Here is a 22,548-nt window from a genome sequence, read left to right as displayed (position 1 = left end):
TTGAAAATATGGTTAGTGGAAAAATGTTTCTATTCTTTAAATGAATTTTTTAAAGCGTGATATGTATTAATAAAAACCTGTTAATTTTAATGTTATTGAATGTATGTATGTTTATATAATCTGCAATGTAATCATGAAAAATTTGTATGCCAATTGTCTGGCGAATTGTGTGGACTACCTTATTAATTGAATTATGTGACCTTGTATATTACCACAATTCTGACAAATAAATAATTTGAATTTGAATTTGAATTTTGAATTTGAATTTTATCGGGGTTGGAAAAAAATTTAGTGTAACATTTTTTCGTTACGCGCCATCTTGTTTTTATCCCTTACACGCGTGATTGACGTATTTCTGTAAAGTTGCATATAGTAAATTATTTTTTGAAAAATAAGGTCATAAAGAAGTTTCACTTCTTACGTGTGTACACTAGTACACGCACACATATTTTTTTTTTTTTGCAAAATTGAACATATAACCTACCTAATTGTGTATCATGCGCCGCATACACATGCAATAAAGGTAGAATGGGCAGGAGGCTAGCTAAGAGTCTCCACCAACAACTTTCGCTAAGAACAAGTCGACCCCTTAGCAGATATAACATTATTTCCGACGCGCTTTCTTCCACCTAAAACAATTATATTATTATTATCATCAGTCATAAAATGAAACAACAATAATTTTTCCAATTTAACATACCTGTTTATCCGTTGATGATAAAGCATGACAGCATATTTCAGTCAATATACTAACATCACTCAACAAAGTCAAATTCTTTTCTTGGTTTGACTCATTTGATTCTTCACTCATTAGTACAGACTTCACCATATTAGCCAATATCTTATAAAACGTGGATTGAACCCAGTCTATATTATGAGCCATCAAAGACAATGCAATACTTCGAGCTGCTGACCAATCACTTTCGTCAAAATTTAAATCTTTTCCTTTTGTAACAATAATACTTGAAATATCATGTAGAAAATTCTCATTAGTATGTATTTGCAGAATAGGGAGTGACTTTTTAATGCAATTTAATATGTCTTTATTGTAGCGGGTAGTTTTCAATTTTATGAATTCTTTTGCATGATCCATACTGAGAAAAAGTTTATTTAGTTCTCGATATTTACTCTTGAATTCTTGGTCTACTGAAGATTTGGCATTCTGGAATTCCAATTTAGTTATAAAATCTTTAAGTAAATATAAAAAACCTTAGCTGTGTAATTTATGTAAGTATACCTGTAGTACTAAAGCAATTTGTTTGTTCAGTTCTGGATAAAATATATCAATCCCTGGATCCAAGAGGCCGTTTTGTAACGACGCAAGGAGAGATGTAGGAGGTAGGGCCGATTTCCGCGCCCATTTTAAAAGCTTCACAGCACAGCTGATTAATCGACACTGAGCTAGTCTGTGTTGAACGCGCTCTGGATCTAACTGATACGAATTTCTGCAAAAAAGATCTTTGAATAAATAAATATATTTTGAAAATTCAAAAGGTGCGGGATACCATATAACATCTCTCTCACTCACTCGCGATATTATATGTATTATGAAGTTTCGCATCTTTTAAATAAATAAATTTATCAAAGTATAATATAAATTTATTATAGTAATAATAAGTATACTATTAATTAGTTTAACAATTTAGAATATGTTAGTGTACTCACTGATATTTAATCAATAGATCGCCCAACATACGCATCGTCATACAACTTTTATGTGCTATGTCTCTTTGTGTCTTAGAATTATGATCAGATGTCCAGAAGCTTTCATCAACACATTCCAATAAAAATTCGACAAGGGCTTCTATTAAAGATAGACATGTATTGAAATCTTTCTGCAAACAAAACATAGTGCATAATAATTTGTATCATTACTAGCAGAAAATTTGTTCTTATTAAATGGATGATTTAATCATATTAGAGATCAAAAGATAAAAAATTGCATACCATAGACAAAGATTCTTTATTGTCAGAATCTATGTGTGTGACACTTTTCATCATAATACATAGAACAGCATGGGCAGTATCCAAGGCATATATTGAGGCTGGTAGCTGCCGTAATGCCGCTAAAGTGTCTTCTATGGGAGTATTTGTTCTGCCAACAATCTGTTCCAGTTCTGCATTCACACCATCATAGGATTCCCTGTTATCGAGATTGACCTGAAATTTTATAGCTTTTTACAAACACTTATGTTTTTTCATTGGTCAATTTGAAACATTCAATATGAACTTCATATGAACACATAATGGATATAAATTACAAACCTATTTCATTGAAAACATTACCTTTGTATATTCACATACTAAATCTGGAGAAAAGAGTTGTTTCAATCTCTTGTTTAATGCATTTGTTATACACAGTAACACATTCAAAGCTTCTCCTGGGGAACTGCCAAACTGACAGTCAGATATACTTAATAATGCCTGAAAATATAATATTCCATAACCTTCCAGAAATTTAGGAAAAAGATGAAGAAGTATATTAAACTTGGTAGAACTTTTTACAGGAAAACTAAATTTGATGATTATTTTTTTAAAGCGGGTGCCTTGTGGTTGGTCCCCTTAAAATTTGGCTAGTTGGGACAATGTGTAGGCAGTTTAATTTTTTATTAATTTATTATTTTCTCACCTTCACAATAGAGGGTCTGTTTAAAAATATTTCTGGAGGGAAGTCACACAGAAACACATCCCTAATAAATCTGCAACATCTTCTTGTAGATTTCACAAGCTTCAGTGAATCTTCAATGAGGACAATTGTTTTAAAATCTGATGGACTTAGTTCAACCCATGGGAATAAAAAAATGTTGAACCCTTTTGACTGTTTCCTGAAATTTTATTTTTTGTTTGCATTTAATTTCATAATTTTCATTTAGTCACAGCATCTAATAGTCACTTAATAAAAAATTAAAACTTACGTCTTATAGTCGTTTATGTGATTGTTTGATATATCAGTGTCTTCAACATGTTTTTTATCACCATTGTGCAAGAGCTCTTGAAAGTATCCATCATTTTCAGAACTGTAAATTAACAATTTCAAAACAGTAAAATATCATTCCTACTTTGAACCTATTTTACACTAAATCCACATTTAAAACAAAATTGATGAAGCTGCGGATTAAAATTGTTGGATAAGAATTTCCAAGAATCAAAGAAAAAATTTTAAGCTGTTAGACAAAATCTCTTTTTGTACTACATGATAAATACTACACACACATGTGTGTAGTATTTACTGTGTGTATAGTATGTACATTGTACACATGTAATGTTGTGTGAATGTTAATGTTGTCAGCTATGCTGACAGGCTACCTAACTCAAAATACATATATAAACAGCTTTTAAAATTCACACATACCTTCGACTAGATGGAATATCAAGCCTTGGAACATTAACATCTTCATGAGATTCAACTGTATGTAAAAATTTTACAGTCTCTATGATATCAACATACACTTCCAGAGCATTACCCTCCAACTTTGATTTTATTGAGTGCAGCTTCTCAATGAAGTTCTGTACGCCATACTCTCTAACTGCATAACTTCCTCCCCTTGTCTAAAATATCAAAGCATTAAAATATCAACAAATGACAGAATCTTTTGTTTATTTAACAATTAAATATCTAGCTATTAACATAGAAGGTAGGTAAAAAGAGGATATAATATCTATAAACAAAGCTAAATTGAAATGATTAAACCTTTATCATTTTAAGTAATAATTCTAGAGATTCTTCTTGCATTGAAGGTTGGTGAACATTAAACCAAACTAATAGAGCCGCAAGAATCTCCCTATTTAAAACCAATTCATCATTTAAATCCCATCCAAGCTGCAGTTTAGCTATTAGTAATTGTAATGAGCGCTCCCGTATTTCTTTTAAAGGATGGCCTGTAATTTATAAATCTATGTAAGTTTCTGTGTGAAATAGGTATATGATGTAAAAACAGAAATGTAATAATGAATAAAGTTGGCAGTCGATAACTAACGTAATTTTTTTATGTAGGTAGCTAATACTTCATTTGATTCCATCCTTCTCAAAATTCACACATTAAAGAATAAAAAATATAATAAATGCAATAATATAGTAATCAATTAAAATACGTTCAGATGTAAACAAAAATACCGGCTCACCGTTTGATTGACTGTTGACATGACATATGTTTTGACATAAACACAGAGTATGTAATATATTACGTAGTGGACAAGTGGGTCTTAACATGATGATACACAGCCTAGATAGCCTTCCTCGATACGTGGGCTATCTAAAGGTGGCGGTTCGCGCCGCGACAGAGACAAGCGACCGAGACAGGAGACCGCGGCCGAAGACCGCGACCGTTACTTGACGTTCGGCAATGTATAGGCGACAGTTCGCGAGCGAGACAGAGACAGGAGACAGAGACGCGAGACGGGAGACAGCAAGACGGTCGCTGCCCCAGACCAGTAGTGTCTCGTGTCGCGCTCAAAAAGCACAGCCGAAAATACTTTCTGAATACATTATCATCAAACATTAGGTGCTTGTTTACTAATAGCGAAAATGATCCTTCTTGGCCTCTAGTTAAATATAATTCTTTAATAGGTAATCTTCTTCTAGTTTTGTTTTTGTAATAATAATATAATAGCAAATCATCGTCTTCTTCTTCCTCCAATAGAACTTCTACTACTTGGTTTTCCATCATGATACAAAACACAACTGACTACATCGACGGACTCTCTGATACTGATTAACTTTTCGGTCGTGAAGAAACTGACACACTTGTCGCGGTCTCCGGTCTCGGTCTACAGTACATGCAGAAGAGACCGAGACACTTGTCGCAGTCTTCGGTCGCGGTCTCCTATCTCGGTCGCTTGTCTCTGTCGCGGCGCGAACCGCCACCTTAAGAGCTAGCGCGCACGAGCAACTTTGTCTCCGCAACTATTTTGTCTCTCCCATCAATTGACAAGAGACAAAATAGTTGCGGAGACAAAATAGTTGCGGAGACAAAGTTGCTCGTGTGCGCTAGCTCTAAAAGTGATTCTTTTTTTTAATTCTGACCCGCAGTCAAAGAGTGCCTGTAATAATAAAGTAATATATTATTACAGGCACTTTGATTTTATTTTAGATAATGAATTTATCACAGATCTACTTGCCGTGTTTTCCAATTACAGCAATTTTTGATATTGTTTGTTTTTTTTTTTGTTTATTTTGATTTGAATGTTTTTGTATTAATTTATTTGCTTTATGTGTACACTATCTTCCCATATTTGCAACTGTATATTTCATGCTTGGTACTGGTTGCTTGGAAGAAATTGCTGTTTAGCAATAAAGCCGCCAATTGCTTCTGATATCCTTGTATTGTAAAATTAAAAATTTGTGTGCAATAAAGAATATATAACTATAACTATAACTACAGCACTAGAGCGCATTATGCGGCATAATGCTTAACGTTGAATGTTCTAACTACAGCAACGCTTCGGACAATCGAGCACTCTTAAAAGTAATGCGCGTGAATTGATGCGTGCAATCGATTTATCGTTAGTAATTATTAATTGTTGTAAAAAAAATTAAAGCTTTCGTTTCATTGTAGTTTTTTCGAAATAATCAAAGTTAATTCAAATTGTGTTAAAAAAATAAATATAAGTATGGATGAAGGTACAAACATTGAAAAAAATGTTAATGAAATAATCAAAATCCAAATTACTTAAAATAACCGTAAATATTTTTCAACAAATTATTATGTATACCACTTTATTTACACATTAATGAGGTTATTGCTAACTCTATGAATATTTTGCACGCCTCATAAGCGAAGCGTTGAGGTGGGTACTACTGTCACTTCGCGCAAAACATCTGATTTTTCTAAGGATTTTTCAAACTTAAAATGTCTTTACTCAGAGGAATAGGTTTATTGCTCTGAGTGTCTTTATGTATCATACATTGCACTTGTAAGATAATACATACACACACATATTAAGAAAAAACACTATTTTTAACGTTCATGATATTTTTGATGTCATTTTTGTTATTTAAACTAGTTAAAAAACAGTTTAAAAAAGTTCTGTCTTGGACGTCCGTGTGTCTGTATGTGCGGATCCTTTTTCTTGTTAACACGATAGCGACCGAAATACTTTACTAATCGAGTCTTTTTTTTTCTCTTACGCTTGAGTATGCTCAGGAATAGAACCCTTTCATTTTTCAGGGTCTGATTCGATGTGGTTTAATTGTTATTAAATAAACAAAAATAATAATTAATAAATATTTATTAAAAAAAAATTATGAGGCGTGCACTTTTGGATTTTCCAAATTATTTTTTTCTACACTGAACTAAGCATCAGCATAATTCGGCATTGTGCGCCACTGAGTCGCATTATGCTCTGTAATTGGAAAACAGCCTGAATTTATGAATCTGCTTTCTTTAATGACAATCAATTTATAATCTATGTATCTGTAGTGTTGTTGAGTGTTGACCTCAGGTGTTGACTGTTGAGTCTGTTGACAGTTCCATGACAGTTCTATAAATAACATCAGCTGGATTCTATGCTGGAAGGTGCTGAATATTTAAATTTTCCCAATTTAGTATCATATTTTATTCTTCTGTAATTTAAAATTCTAATTTTTATATTTGTATAATTTTGTTTTTAGTTAACAATTTCATCTCAATAACTAATATTTTAAACGCAAAGATAATTTAATAACAAGACACTGTAAGATTAACAATCACCTAATAAAAACTGAAAAAATTGATATTTATATGAATATATTGAACCGATTGGTTTGCAATATTTTTTTATTTAATTAATGTAAGTAAAAACAATGTTCCAGATGGCAGATATAAAATCCTTGCTAAAAGAAGCACGAAAACTTATCGACGAAAAGAACTTCAAAGATGCCCAAGAATGCTGTAAGAATATTTTGAGAAAAGACAAGCAGAATTATTTAGCTCTCGTGTTACTCGGAAAATCGTTACAAGATTCTGATCAGGCACCTTTAGCTTATCAAAAGGCTATTGCCAGTAAGCCTGATCATGCCTTAGCCTGGCAAGGATTGGCAAATTTCTATGAAAGAAAAGAGGATAGTGCTTCGAAAATTAAGCTTATATCTATTTATAATGAAATTTTGAAGCTTTCTCTTGAAGAAGAAAAGGCAGTAGAAATTATAACAAAGGTTGGTCAATTGGGCTGCTCTCTTAAAAGTAATGATACAATTACAACCCTTTTATCATACATAAACTCAAAGCCGGAAAATAAACTTAAAGAAATAGCTGAAGAACAATTGTTAATTTTATTGAAAAGTGATATCATTTGTAAAGAAAATGATATTTCAAGTGTTTTAACTTTCTTAGATTGCATAGTAAACATTAAGGAAAGCATACAAATGATATATGGAAAAATAATTTTACAAAAACCTAATTTTGCATCAGCAGTAACTGATGTAATTAATCTTAGCTTTTTCTCTACCAATGTATCACTTCGAGACTGGCTATGTAAACAGCTGTGTATTAAATTTGTTGAAGAAAACTCATTTATGGGCTTTGATATAGATGAACATTTTAATAAAATAACTGAAGGAATAGAAAATTCTAAATATCCTGGTCTCCTTAAAAGTATGCTCTATTATAACAAGGGTCAATATTTAGAAGCCTACAAAGAATGTGTGCCTTTAGTAAATTATCAGGAAGCAGACAAAACTGAAGCAATATTTATTATAAGGTGTACAATAATGCTTAATAAATGGTCAATAGCTCAGAAACTTGCAACCAATTTTTTGATTAAGGTAAAAAATCATGATTTTGTATTAACCCTTAAAAAAATTCTGTTCACATCTCTGTATAAACAACAAAAATGGGCCCAAGCAATTGACATTGGTAAGGAAATTCCTTTAGACTCTTTCAGTGAAAGTGAACAAGCTGCTCTGGCTAAATGTTACATTGAAACTAATGAAGAAGCAGAAGGAATTTTGGACAACCTTAAATCTACAAGTTACTTTGCTCAACTAAGGGCATTGTCACTCATGAAAAGCGGGAAATACAGTGATGCAGTTGCTATATTGGAGGAAAATTCTTCAGATAATCAAGTAAATCTTTTTTATTTAGGACAGTGCTATTGGGAATTGCAGCAATTTGATAAGTGCCTTATTAATCTTCTAAAATCGGCTAAACTGAATGCAGAACATGCTTATACATTTTTGTATTTAGGTCATTTTTATTATTCATATAAACAAGATTTGGAAAAGGCCAAAAAATGTTATGAAAAGGCACATAGCCTTAACAACACAGATAAAGAAATAATGAAAAGTTTGAGTGGAAGTTATTTAAAATTAGGTCTCAAGGACTTAGATTTTGAATTATTAAAATCCTATCAAAATAAAGAAAATGAAACATGGATTCACTTCAGACTGGGTCTTCATTACATCAATAAAAGAGAATGGGAGAATGCTATACTACAATTTAGGAATGTTATCAAAAGCAATAAAAATGATGTTGTTGCTTTTGAATGTCTGGCTGATGCTTACTATTCACGTGGATCATTTACATCTGCCTTGAAAGCTTATAAGAGGGTTATAGAATTAAATTCTAATCATACGACTTACTGTTTAACAAGAATTGGTTATATCCATTGTCTGCTTACAGAATATGAGGATGCTATTGCTACTTTTGAAAATGTCCTAAAAATAGACTTAAAGTCTGTTTTAGCACTAAAAGGTATTGCAGAATCTTGGATTAAAATTGCGAAAAAGAAAGCATCTGCTAAATTATTTGGTGCTGCAAGAGATTCTGCTCAAAATGCTATAAATTTCATTTGTGAGGCCTTGACACAAGAAAAAAGATTTACTTGTTTCTGGAACTTATTGGCTAATGCTTTAATTTTTGTAACAAGTCTTCCAGATAAATATTGTTATGTTTATATGAGGACTGCATCCATAGATCAAGGAGACAGGATAAAAGTTGATAAGTTAGATATTTTCCCACAAGCCCTGGCATGTTATTCCAAAGTAATAAAAATAAATAAACAAAATTCTTCATATATTTTAGCATTAACATATTTACTATACTATAATGCATCTGGGAATGTATCAAATTTGCAGATATCATATAAACTAGCTTTGGCTTGTATTCACTCAAAGCCGTCAGCTTGGCGTAATTGGAACTTGCTAGGTAAAATATGTGTTTTCATGAAAAAGTATGATATAGCCCAACATTGCTTCATTAAAGCATTGATGGTAACTCATAAATGGTCTGTTGCAAAGATTTGGTGCAATTTGGGCACTATGTATGTTAAAATTAAACTTTATAAATTAGCCAATTATTGCTTTTGGCGGGGACAATCGACTCTACCTTCATATCCTCAAAGTTGGATTGGACAAGCCTTGATAGCAGAAGTGATACGTGAAGAGGAAGCAATGGATCTGTACAGGCACGCGTCGCGGCTCGGTTATCACCCTGAAAGTGCTCTTGGGTATGCAGACTGGGTTTGCAGAATACTTAAAAACAGTGACTATAAGAATAATCGTGAATTAAAGTATGTCATTGATGACCTATATGCAATAACATATGGCATTGATTTAATGGAATGGTTTATTACTCATGAACCACATAATGCTTGTGCATTAAATGTTCTCGCCATTTTGCAAGAAAGGTGTGGCCTTCTTCATGTGGCTCTAGATTCTTATCAAAAAGCATATGACTTTGCAGAAGAGGACAAGAAGAATATTATTAGATTAAATATTGGAAGGCTTTTAAATAGACTTGAAAGATATGACGATGCTATCATAACTTATAAAAATGTAACTGAGGCAAGTTTAGATTCAACATGTGGATTGGCGTTGGCATTATTTAAGAAAGGTCTTTATGAAGAAGCATATTCAGCTTATGATACAGCACTACATTGGCTAAGCAATGAAGATGATGAAAAATCAGACCTACTTGTGGCAATGGCTGGAATAGTGTACATGTACAAAGGAATGGATGATGCAAAAACTTTACTGTTTCACAGTATACAAGTATCTCAAAAGAAACCTACACCATATAGCTTATTTGCTATTTGCTCTTTAGGAATTTTACATTCAGATCAGGGTTTGTCAAAACTAGCATTAAGTGAATTACAAAAATATGAAACGGATAGTAGATTTGGATATGATATAGGTTTTTTAAAATCATATTTAGTTTATATGAATGACATAGATCTCGCTATTAAGTCTATAAGTGATAGTATCCATGATCATCCATGTGATGCACTGTTATGGTTTTGTATGTCTCAGTACTGCCTGCAATCGCCAAGTAACAAAGCAAGAGTTGCAAGTTGTTGTGCTCAAAGAGCAATGTATTTGGATCATGATAATAGTCTCACTGCCAAAATGATGGCTACAGCAAGTGTTTCAGAAAATGTTAGTGGAGATAAATTGAAAGCAATGGTATTAGCAAAGAAGGGCCTCCATCTATACCCATGTCAACCAGAAGTATGGGCTGCTATATTATTCACAACTACTTGCCAAAAAATAAGTACTGAAAGAAGGGATTGGACATTAGCAGCTACAAATCATATGAGAAAACAATTGGATGTTTCTCGTCAAATGACTAGGTGGATTACCTTGCTTGAGAAAAAGCTTAGTAAGGCATGAATATATAATGTGATAATGTAATAAATTGCCTCAATATAATAAATTGTGTAGCTTTCATATATTATACTATTTATTAAGTGCTAACTAAGTTATGAATTAAATGTTTTTTCAAAAATAAATACAACAATCCATTTTATAGATAACAATGTATTATTTCATTTAACATTTTTAGTAAATTTATCACAAACTCGTCGGAAAACAGCAAGAAATTTTTCACCATTATTTCTTGTTACCTTTTGTCCTTCTTCAGTGCTCTCAAAGAGTTTTTCCACTATAACATCATTTTCCTAGAAAAAAGAATTTAAGATTTAAACTTTATTCTTGTTAAACCATTATCAAAGCATAGTCCAACCTAGTTTTTTGTGGCCCTGTATGTTAATTTGCTAATTAAAGAAGTACTTTATACTTCTTTAATTAGCAAATTAACATACATAGATACAAGCATATATATCTTATATGCTTGTATCTATGTATATTTTTATATTTTATAGTAGTAGTAATACTAGTAATAACTACTATTTTTTTTATTATTATGAGCCATGGCTGTCCCACTGCTGAGCAAAGGCCTCTCTTCCCTCAATCCATTTCTCCCTATTTTGAGCAATTTTGCTCCAATCTGCTAAATGGGAATCAAGCTAGTCCCGCCATCTTGTTCTGGGCCTGCCACGCAGCCTTTTGTCCTTGTTGGGGATCCACAAAGTGGTAATTTTCGCCCACAACTCCTCCGACATTCGGCAAACATGGCCAGCCCAGTTCCATTTCAGCTCAGCAGCTTTATGAGCTACATCAATTACTACTTGTAAAATATAAAAATATACAACTTGGTAAGCTTTTGTTTAGGAAGTTCTTCAAATTTATACTCTTTATTTATATTCTTTTCTTACTAAATACACACCAATTCATCACCAGTTATCCTCTCAAATAATGGATGCTCTTCAAAATGACTGACCATCCATTCATGTAAATCTTTCACATCGGTGATTGTGTAGACAATACCCTAAAAACAAATATTATACCTATAACAAATTAAAATTATTGTACTGTTTTTCTATAATATGTACATACATTGTTGATAAAATTATACCTGTTCTGCTAACACATATGCATATTCAGAAAGTAGCCACTTATTTATAATCCTCCATTTATGTTTGGCTTTTTTGAAGTGAGGATCTGGATATAAGAAGAACATTTTTTTAAGCTGAAAATTTGTGGATATTTGAAATGAAACAATGAAACCAAAGAATAGTTAAAATAAAATATTACATTAAACTTTCAAAGCTTATTAAACAAATGTATGTCTTGTCGTTTGTAGGACATATTTCAATTTTCATATGAATTTAATCACCTGACCCTTCCTAAAAAAATTTGGCAAATATTTCATTGCATTGGTACGTAACACAGCAATATTTTGATACTCATTCTCATTTTGTTTCCTCAAAGCTTGAATCCTATCATTTACATAGTCTGAAACTTTCACTCTTATTTCTAGACCCAGGATAAGATTTTCTTTGAACATTGAAGAAAGTGTAACTGAAACAAAAGCAACATTAGCCTTATTAATGCTTATAGACAAAAAAGTCCTTAACCCATTGAGCCCCAAATGGCCCGATCGGTCCACGACACAATAGATTTTCTATTGTGTCTGTGATTCTGGGGCCTGAGTTATTAATATACGATAAAAAAAGTTACCCAGAAGTCCTCCATATCCACATCCAACATCTAAGAACTCAACCAAATTATTTTTGTAAAGTTCGTTTGTTTTTATGATTGGATATAGGTTTGACCAATCATAATCATCAGGGCTGGCTGGACTGTAAAAGAATATTATGTATATCTTTACCAGTAAGTACATATTTAATTTATAGATATATATTATTGACTAGCAAACCGGGCGAACTCCGTTTCGCCACCAGAGACACCATTTCTTTGCTATAAACCTCACGGAGCCCGAGACCTTTCAAATGAATGCAAATCGGTTCGTGGCTCGTGCGTTCTGGAATTATAGCGTCAGGAAGGAAAACCCGATTTATTTTTATATAGTAGATTAAACAAACTTATACATACTATTCAAAACAATGATCAGCAATAGGGTTAGAATGCGCACGTTGTCGATAATATTTTTTTTGTGGTAAGGCCATATTTAAAGCATGACACTGGTTATATGTAAGTTCTCATTTAACTTTGATTAATGTTACGAAATTTTAAGCTATATTTAATATAATAATAAAATAATATAAACGATAAACAATCAGAATGAATATCCTGCCAATTTGACAAATGACAAACGTCGAGTTGTGACGCCTGCGGCCTGACTTGTGACGGTGTGTCAATCCATTGTCAGTGTCACTTTGATTCCATTTCACTCACGTTTCGTAAGAACAGTGGATTGTAAAGAGTGTCAATGATGAATTGGGCACACATAATATTATCTTTGTATATGTCACAGTCATCTGGTTGAATTTGTTATTTGACTGAATGACTAGCGCCTTCATTGAATGACAAAACTCAGCCTAATTATTCAATGGAATGTCGTCATTCAATCAAAGCATTCAATGCTAGTCATTCAGTCAAATAGAGGATTAAATCCTCATCCTCCAGATGATGGCGACATATACATAATATATTAGTCTAAATTACATAATATATTAACCCTTAATAAGGCAAAGGGATATAGTTTCCCACCAAGACTATTTTGAAAAACATGTTTATTTTACATGAAAAATAGCCCATAGAATGAACGCAACCGAAATATACTATTCTTTAGAAGATTTTAAATTTCATAACTTGCAACACTTGTCAAAAAATGACTACCTTATATTGAAATGGCAATGTCAAAGTTCAGTGACGTGAAAAAGTGCTAAAATAACGGTCATTTTTTGGTTACTTCCGAGGAAAAATCTTTTATTGTTCAACGAAAAATCTTGTAAGTAGATTATGTTTCCATCTTTTATGAAATGACAACTTTAGCTATGTTTTTATATTGATTTTATGCGTATAACATTGATAACAGCGTTAAAATCTGCGAAATACTAAGTGGGAAAATTATTCCCTTGGCCCGATTGAGTTTATAATTTATTTCTTATTATATATATGAAAGTTTGAACTCACAAATATGTCAATACAAAATACAAATAATAATAGAATGCTGAAATTTGAATGAAAGTAAGCTTCTTAGGGGATGTAGATGTGATATTTACATGGAATAATTTATTTGTAACAACTTTGGAGTTCCAGATGCGATACGTTTACTCAATGTCGGCGTCCATCTTCCAGATGAAGGAAATACTTACAAAAGATGCCGATTTTGTAGCACAAAAAAAGAGGAGAGAAGAACAAAAATAGTATGTTCCACGTGCCAAGTTGCACTATGTGCAAAGAAATGTTTTATTCCACGAGGCTTCACCTCAAGAATAATTATATTTTTAACACGCTTTTAGCTTACTTGTAATTAGCTATATGTATTAATTATTAGAATAAAAATACGATTGCAATACCGCTTTTTATTTATCATGCATGATAATATTCATAGGTAAATAAAATAAAAGTTCGTAACGCATAAAAAAAAATTAAAAAATAAATGAAATGACAAAAGCGAAACCAGGTGAAATACTAGTATATGAATAACAACAAAACTAGGCATAATTCCCTTTGCCTAAATAGGCGAAGGGAATTATTTTCCCACTTCGAGACACAGTGCACATACATAATCGGGCAAAGGGATATTATTTCCCACCCAAAAAAAGGGGGTAAAAAACCATCCCCCCTTTTTCAAAATACTTTTTTTAAATTCTGCAGTATCTATTTACACTATTTCCACTGTAACTTACTTTCTAGCTGTAACACAGGCGCGCGCCTTATTAAGGGTTAAAACTTGTTATTAATAAAAGTTCAGGTGTATATAGGTAATCTTAATATCACATAGTCTGCAATGTTATTAGGAGAAAGATTAATTTCTAAAATTGAAGTCATCAAACTAATAATAACTACAATAATTATTACCTATCTTCCAATTTATTGTTTAATACTTTTCTCCATTTCTCTGTCTCTATTATATTAAAGATACAAAATTTATTGATTTGTGAGTAGTTTGAGGTTAAAACAAGTAATGGTATAATTATTTTATTATTAGTATAATACCTTCAAATTTTCACAACCACAAAATATTTGGAACTGGAAGGCACCAACTTTCAAATAAAAAAGGAATCATAAAAAAATTGGTTGACCCAATAAATAGTTAAGGTAAGTAATAATACGTAGTAAGTAAGTATGTATACCCAAGATATAGGTAAACCAGAATCTGATGGCAATTAGGGAAATCAAAATTTTTAGTGTGCAACCCTAGGGAAAATGGACTGAACGATCTTGATACTGCTTATTTTTTATTTTGTCCTCAATATCATTAGTCACATTACATAAGTGGACAATACTATACTTAATAATGAGATATCCACTTAATATTATGTAGGTACATACTTATATGTATAATATACATATTAAGTACTTTTATACAGGTAATACATATTATAAGAAATTAAAATATGCGAGAGGGTTAAATATTAGTTTGAATGGAATAAGAATGTACTGCGATTCTACACAGCTACCTAATTGATGTAGGTAGTTGATAACAAAACGCAGCTAGTCAGCGACTATTAGTAAAGTGAGGGTAGTTGGGTCGAACGTCGTATAAACAGCGTCCGAGCCCCTAGGCACGATTCGTACGAATGCGCCACGAGACAAAGGAAAGCGGCAATTTATAGTATTCGACAGCTAAGCATGTTCGGACAGGAAACAGTGACAACTATATTGACAACTATTTATCCACAAAAATATTAAATCAAAAGTTACGTCTAACACGGCCATACTGACAATCGTACGTCCTCGTACGCCTTTTCTCGTATTAAAACACTATACGGTAGTTCATCTCGGGATTACACAACCATCCTGCCTCGGCCACACTGACCTGACAGAACAATAACCACATCCACATGACATAGGCACTCCGTTCGCGTATCTTGGTATATCTACGCTCGTACGACTAGTGAAATACATCACTACGATACGTCAGCGACTAGACAATACCTCAACGCCAGAGTTCAACTAGCGATTTGGATCACTACACACAATTCCTTCGATGAACTACATTCCCGTTACAATAATCCACGTAACAAACTCTTACTTCACACAACGAACGAAAAAACACAAACGCCAGTATGCCGTTACAAAACTACGTAAACTAAAACACATTTAAAAAGTATGGGCTTGAATTCTATCCCACTTCTGATATAAGAAATTAAAATATGCGAGAGGGTTAAATATTAGTTTGAATGGAATAAGAATGTACTGCGATTCTACACAGCTACCTAATTGATGTAGGTAGTTGATAACAAAACGCAGCTAGTCAGCGACTATTAGTAAAGTGAGGGTAGTTGGGTCGAACGTCGTATAAACAGCGTCCGAGCCCCTAGGCACGATTCGTACGAATGCGCCACGAGACAAAGGAAAGCGGCAATTTATAGTATTCGACAGCTAAGCATGTTCGGACAGGAAACAGTGACAACTATATTGACAACTATTTATCCACAAAAATATTAAATCAAAAGTTACGTCTAACAATATTATTATTTACACATACCTATATTTGTATATTCATTATCAGTATGCCATGTGAAAATATCGATATAATGATAATTTAAAACAAAACTGGACTGCTTATAATTTTTTATAAAAGAAAATAAAAATAAAATAAAACTATGTTTATTTTCGTAAGTTTTAACAGATACACACATTATAAAATTGACTTGGACAGCTTGGACTTGACGAATAGCCGTATTGGAAACTCCTGTAATAAGTTTTCATAAAATTATATTCTAATCAACAAACACTATATTATAGTTACCTACATATAACATTTTTTAATTTAAAGTATCAAAGCGGGTAAGTCCAATTTACCAATAAAATCTTCAAAATTGAAAATTGTGATGTGTTTGACCCTTCTTCATCGAATGTTTTTCTATACACATTATAAACAATACCTCTTGCTTGTGATCGCAGCGGCTTTTTCGACATTTTCGAAGATTTTTTAGACAAAATCCTAAAAATTATTCATCAACTGCAAAAAAGACAATTAATTTGACAACCAATTTGATAGTTGTCAAATAAGTTGCCACATGAAAATCTTTTATTTCTTAAATATAAATATGCCATCAGATTCTGGTAGACCTATACCACTTTATTTACACATTAATGAGGTTATTGCTAACTCTATGAATATTTTTTTTTCAACACTGAACTTGTGCGCAACCTGCTGGTGCGTTTCACGTTCCAATTTTAAGCATCAGCATAATTCGGCATTGTGCGCCACTGAGTCGCATTATGCCCTGTAATTGGAAAACAGCCACAATTAGTGTAATTGTATGCATTTATATTATATACTTTATTACATATATTATGTACATATCAATCTTTAAAGAAGAAGAAGATAAAGATTATATTTTTTATTTTTAACTCTTTTTTTTTGACCAACCAATGACCGAGACGACTTGCACACGACTTGCTTATAATTTAACGTCATTGTGTAGTCTTTGTGATTGGTCATTTGTCAAAATCGCAACTTTGACATTTGAAGTGTTTCGATTCGCGTGCTTTGCAAAGTTAATTATTTCGTATCAATGTTTTGTTTAAAATATATCAATTTTTATTTTATAATATATAAAGTAATGGTGGAAACGGGTGTATAATATTTTCTTCTATTGAGAGATTGCCTGTATAAGTGATGATAATTAACGGAATCGATTAATTCACATTTTAACAGGTAAGTTTCATGTAATATAATTATAATCCTTTGTGGTGATTTATTTACAAAGGTCAACAAACATTAAATCGTATTCTGGTGGAACAAGGAAACTCTCTGATATTTAGTTATATAGTTTAGGTAGTTAATAGTATGCGCTTGTTTTAAAAATATGTATTATTCATAAGGAAAACATAATACATATATTGTCTTACAATAACTATTGATTAAAGTTCAATCAATAATAACTAGAAAATTAGACCATTCCCATACATATCATTAATTGTAATTAAACTCAGATATATCAAGCTGAAATTACTTTGGAACAAAAAAAGTGATATTTTAGAATGCATGATATTGCATTTTCAACCAAATTTGAAAATATGTCCTCATTTCAATTTATTTTTTTTGGTTAGTTACCTTTAACTATTTATTGGGTCAACCAATTTTTTTATGATTCCTTTTTTATTTGAAAGTTGGTGCCTTCCAGTTCCAAATATTTTGTGGTTGTGAAAATTTGAAGGTATTATACTAATAATAAAATAATTATACCATTACTTGTTTTAACCTCAAACTACTCACAAATCAATAAATTTTGTATCTTTAATATAATAGAGACAGAGAAATGGAGAAAAGTATTAAACAATAAATTGGAAGATAGGTAATAATTATTGTAGTTATTATTAGTTTGATGACTTCAATTTTAGAAATTAATCTTTCTCCTAATAACATTGCAGTCACTATGTGATATTAAGATTACCTATATACACCTGAACTTTTATTAATAACAAGTTTTAATATATTATGTAATTTAGACTAATATATAATGTATATGTCGCCATCATCTGGAGGATGAGGATTTAATCCTCTATTTGACGGAATGACTAGCATTGAATGACAACATTCCATTGAATAATTAGGCTGAGTTAGGTCATTCAATGAAGGCGCTAGTCATTCAGTTAAATAACAAATTCAAGCAGATGACTGTGACATATACAAAGATAATAATATTATGTGTGCCCAATTCATCATTGACACTCTTTACACCTAGATTTCATATCTTCATGGTAATACGAATGAGTTTGTTTATAGTTATTATTATATTTGTCATACTATTCAATAATTTTCCAAAACTTATAATATTTAATCAAAGCAACCTTTTAAAATAACCTTTGCGTGTAAGTCATTGACCTTCATACTCCCCTATTATTATTTAAGTATTTGAAAAATACCACATGATGAGGTATTAGTCATTGATATTTATAATGTGGTTTAGTTGTGGTGTTCTATTTTTTCAAAATAAATTGGAAAATGTAATGTCTGTTGGCCACACTTCATATATATTCCATTTATTCTATTGAGAAAAAAAAGATATTATAAGTACTCAATTAATTTCGAAATATGTACTAAACTTATAAGATAATAAAGAGTAGGATTACAAAGCCATAATTTACTTAATGCGTTATATAAGTATTAAATTGTAAACTACATATTTTCAAATGTGCTAATTAAATGCATAATTATATATACAATTAAATACAAAAATATTTTGCAGTTAACATTTTAGTTTTTAAAATTATAATTCATAGTTGTCTGGATCATATAATTGGGCAACTGGGCACATATGAAGCAAACTTCTAGCTGTGCCAAGTAATATGAGGCTGTAAACATTGTAGAGTCAAGTTCAAAGCAAATATTTGCCATATTTGGGATATCCTGCTTGCAGTCGGCAAAGCGACAGGCGTTTTTTGTCGTCGACCGGCCGTCATCCACGTGCACTCGTCAATTCATCACCGCGCCGCAGTCTGCGAACGGCGCCGCCCGCGCCACACGCCTGTCACTCAACGCTATCAAACATTGCGGAATGTTATCATTACCTATTCGCGTCGCTCTCGTTCCGCGCCATACAACAACGATACTCTATTCTGTTAGTGTACTCAGTGCTTAGTTCTGTTAGTGCAACGAAATGAAGAAAGGAGACCCTCAGTGCAGTTTGAAAAAGAGCGGCTCGAGGTCAGCACGTCTGCTAACTGACAGCATATCGTCCTCCGATGAGCCCGAGACCGAAAGGCTGTTGGGCTCGCAGTTGCCCTCGGTGGTGGCGGGAGCTGGTGCGAGACGCGGGTCTCTCACTGCCCCACCTTCTCCCACCGATTTCCGAAAGAAGCGCGATCCCACCCGCCAACATAATTACATGAACCACCTTCATCACCTTATTCACTGGAGAGATAAATGGAGTGGTGAACCTCAAAGAGCACAAGAGGTATAGAGGTTAAGGCAATTTCATTTTAAGCTCAGCTAAATTTTATAAAACGCATGATTGTTGTTTCAGTATTGTGTACTTGAGTCAATGTTTCTAATTATCTCTCTGTTAAAATACCGCTTCTCATTACATGATACTATAACATCCAATAAACTTCCTCATATTATATAACATAATATTATAATCATAATCGTTTTATATATATTGAATTTTTCTATAAATTTACAATACCTACTTGGTAGAGTCAGTGTCGTGATATTTACTAAACCGAGTTTTTCTTCCAATCCGTAACCTTCGTTTCGACAATTAGTTAGTGTAAGTAATTTGCGACGTTATTGTGGCAATTAATTGGTGAAAATTAGTAGTATTTTAAATCCAGAAAATTACACACGTACAATTTATTTTAAACTTCTCCACAATAATTGCTCTGATATCGTATTTCATTTTTCTCCTCGATTTTGAATTTAAGTACCTATTTAATTTACTAAAGTATACCGGTGCTTAAAAACAAGAATAGATTTATGTAGATCATAATTTCAAATGTACATAGTCGAAATAGGTATAAACATTTTGCTTGTTGTACCTGAGTAAACATTGAAACAAAGAAAACTTATCCACCATCTTAGGTAAATTTCAAATAAAACGTGAATCGCGGCCATGGTCATAAGGTAAAAAATAATCGAATGAGAACAAGAATGGAGCAAACAAGGCCGTAAACGTAAACCAATGCAATAAAAAGCAACAACAACAAAACCAACTACTAGAGTCACCTATGCCCGTTTTCACCAACATCCCCTATACTACCACATAAGTATGGGACCCTTTACTTAAAAGGTCCCCTAAACCAGCCCCTATATAAAATTGCGTTTCACCATCACTTCTATCCCCTAACTAGGGGTTACATAACTACCTACTAGAGTTCCAATTTTCGAACCGCATTATTTGTATAGTATAGTAGGTAAATAGTTTCAAAAAAAAAGCAGGTAAAAACAGACAAAAACAATTATGGAACATTTCCAGTTTACCATTAGTATGGTTCAATTTTTAAGCACGATGGTTATGTACATTATATCGTTTAACGAATATTTTCTTCTCACAGAAATATTTAGGAATGAAAGTAAAAAAACACTGATTAGATTAATTATATTGACAAATTAATTATTTTCAGTGGGAGCGTTGGTCATTATTTACTCAAGATTACGATCTATGCTACTTTTCATTGGCTAAAAAAAGTAAGATATTTGGATATCGATTTGTGTAACACGTGAAATCCGACGCCATTGACGACATTGACATCGGATTTGACTCTTATGTTTAGAAAGAAAAACAAACATTCATTACGTATATATAGAATATAGATACCACCTTCGGGGCGTGGAAAGATTAATTATAATGAGAAAACTTAAAGCTTCAAACCGAAATTTCGAATTTCGCAATAAAGGCTCATCAAGACTTTCTATAGAAAACTTATACGGGTACTTAACCCGACTCATTACGGATTTAAACACGAAATAATCTTTTAATGAATTATCAACAAGATAATGTTTTTAAAACTTATCTTGATTCTAAGAATTCCAATTGATAAACATTACTTTAAACCAATTTTGAAGCACCCTCAATGAAATGTTTATATTTGTACTTGTTACCATCGTGTTTTAGTAAAATGTTCCTTGTACTATTTCAACAAGTAACCTTTCGTACTTGACTTTATATTTATAAGCATTTGCTGGTTATCTATTGCAGTAATCACTTAGAAATGTCATAGAATTCATCGTCATGATAATGTTTTCTGTTACAATATTATAGAGTTGCATATGACAACAATCAAGCGGATAAATAACCCACAACACCAATTGTATGCATTCAATTTAATGTCGACAATTGAGTAGATTATCATTCTGAGAAATTAAACTTATATGTCTACGAGATACAGCTAGATGGAAGCGACGAATCACGATTTCGGAATCAAATCAGATGTGTTTCGTATTATTCTGCATATTAATATCATAATATTGTACCTATCGTCGCTACTGTTAGATGTCACGTGCTTTGTAGCTTTGTAGTCACCGCATAAAAGCAAAAAGGAAAAAACGGAAAATCACGTGCCAATAACGACATATACAAGTTTTTTAAGGATAATTTTTATTTCTTTAGTAATAATTTTAAAACCTAAACCCAAGAAACAAAATCTAGAGTTATCCTAATGCAAATGTAGCGTCTTCCGTGTGATCTGTATTTCTGATTTATAGATGCTGCAAAGACAAAGAATCTCTTACTCATTTCAGTTATCTGATTCCACTTAGCCATCAGCTCGCAATTAGAATACCTTGTAGATATGTAAAGGTAAAGGTACGTGTTGAATACATACATATAATACGTTGGTTGTTTTCTTATCTACTTGGCATTTTACAACAGTAAAAATCTTAAGCAAACATGATAATCATCGCGTTGATACGTGATGTTTTCTTAATAAAAAGTTTATTTTGTAACTTTTCTATTGCAAAAGTTTTTCTTAGATATTATCACGTCTGGTTATCGCAGTTTCCTGGTCAATATACTTACTGTTGTTACAAGGACAAACCGAAGTTTTTATACGTCGCAAAATCCAATAGAACTATTTGTGTGACCTCATTGTCTCACACCCTGATCCAAATTTTTAGTCACCTTGAATGTATCGGAAATTCTCCATGTTCGATTTATTCACTCACACTCTACGACCAGTTCGCCATTATCGCTTATCGTTGTAAAATTAATTACTAAACTATATTACATGCAAATGTAGACAACTAGACAGGTCACACGTTGCCATAAATATTTGATTGGTGGTTCTAGTGTCCCACACGCGTCTTTTGAGTTATTATTCAAACGCAAGGTCTCTAGCCATTTATAGTTGTTGTAAATTACTGAAGT

At 32.2% G+C, this 22,548-nt stretch overlaps 3 protein-coding genes across 3 annotated transcripts in view; 1 reads left to right on the top strand and 2 right to left on the bottom strand.

The window, feature by feature from the left end:
• Positions 1-4,122, bottom strand: part of LOC149486013 (rotatin-like) — a 35,441-nt gene extending 31,319 nt beyond the window's left edge. Inside the window, exons 1-11 of the mRNA XM_089698571.1 lie at positions 3,978-4,122; positions 3,692-3,879; positions 3,353-3,549; positions 2,916-3,017; positions 2,630-2,825; positions 2,287-2,424; positions 1,948-2,160; positions 1,666-1,835; positions 1,238-1,445; positions 701-1,162; positions 485-629 (exon numbers count right to left, since the gene is read on the bottom strand). Coding sequence (XP_089554697.1) covers positions 485-629; positions 701-1,162; positions 1,238-1,445; positions 1,666-1,835; positions 1,948-2,160; positions 2,287-2,424; positions 2,630-2,825; positions 2,916-3,017; positions 3,353-3,549; positions 3,692-3,879; positions 3,978-4,020 — 2,062 coding nt within the window. The 5' untranslated portion in view covers positions 4,021-4,122. The remainder of the gene's footprint in view (positions 1-484; positions 630-700; positions 1,163-1,237; positions 1,446-1,665; positions 1,836-1,947; positions 2,161-2,286; positions 2,425-2,629; positions 2,826-2,915; positions 3,018-3,352; positions 3,550-3,691; positions 3,880-3,977) is intronic.
• Positions 4,123-6,689: 2,567 nt separating this feature from the next.
• On the top strand, positions 6,690-10,743 carry LOC149486012 (superkiller complex protein 3). Its single transcript, XM_089699301.1, has one exon. It carries the CDS (start codon positions 6,782-6,784, stop codon positions 10,583-10,585), a length of 3,804 nt encoding a protein of 1,267 aa, XP_089555427.1. The 5' UTR covers positions 6,690-6,781; the 3' UTR covers positions 10,586-10,743.
• On the bottom strand, positions 10,713-12,879 carry LOC149486011 (tRNA (guanine-N(7)-)-methyltransferase). The gene is made up of 6 exons (XM_089699302.1): positions 12,650-12,879; positions 12,275-12,396; positions 11,931-12,115; positions 11,670-11,783; positions 11,481-11,582; positions 10,713-10,872 (listed from the first exon to the last, which is right to left on the bottom strand). The coding sequence occupies exons 1-6, from the start codon at positions 12,721-12,723 to the stop codon at positions 10,741-10,743; spliced, it is 729 nt and encodes a 242-aa protein (XP_089555428.1). The 5' UTR covers positions 12,724-12,879; the 3' UTR covers positions 10,713-10,740.
• Between the last annotated feature and the right edge of the window lie 9,669 nt (positions 12,880-22,548).

This window comes from Colias philodice, chromosome 9 (assembly GCF_061535455.1).
Source record: "Colias philodice isolate Cphi_HAF_F1 chromosome 9, ilColPhil1 Martin Lab GWU primary, whole genome shotgun sequence".
In the NCBI taxonomy this organism is placed as follows: domain Eukaryota; kingdom Metazoa; phylum Arthropoda; class Insecta; order Lepidoptera; family Pieridae; genus Colias; species Colias philodice.
This window is presented reverse-complemented; position numbering and strand designations above follow the sequence as displayed.

Excerpts from the sequence above, each read along its gene's own strand:
- LOC149486011 (XM_089699302.1), bottom strand. The coding sequence starts at position 12,723 with ATGGCCTTACCACAAAAAAAATATTATCGACAACGTGCGCATTCTAAC. Across the intron at positions 12,397-12,649 it reads GCTGATCATTGTTTTGAATA|TCCAGCCAGCCCTGATGATT; the intron begins GTATGTATAAGT and ends ATTCTTTTACAG. Across the intron at positions 12,116-12,274 it reads TGGATATGGAGGACTTCTGG|TTACACTTTCTTCAATGTTC; the intron begins GTAACTTTTTTT and ends CTTTTGTTTCAG.
- LOC149486012 (XM_089699301.1), top strand. The coding sequence starts at position 6,782 with ATGTTCCAGATGGCAGATATAAAATCCTTGCTAAAAGAAGCACGAAAA.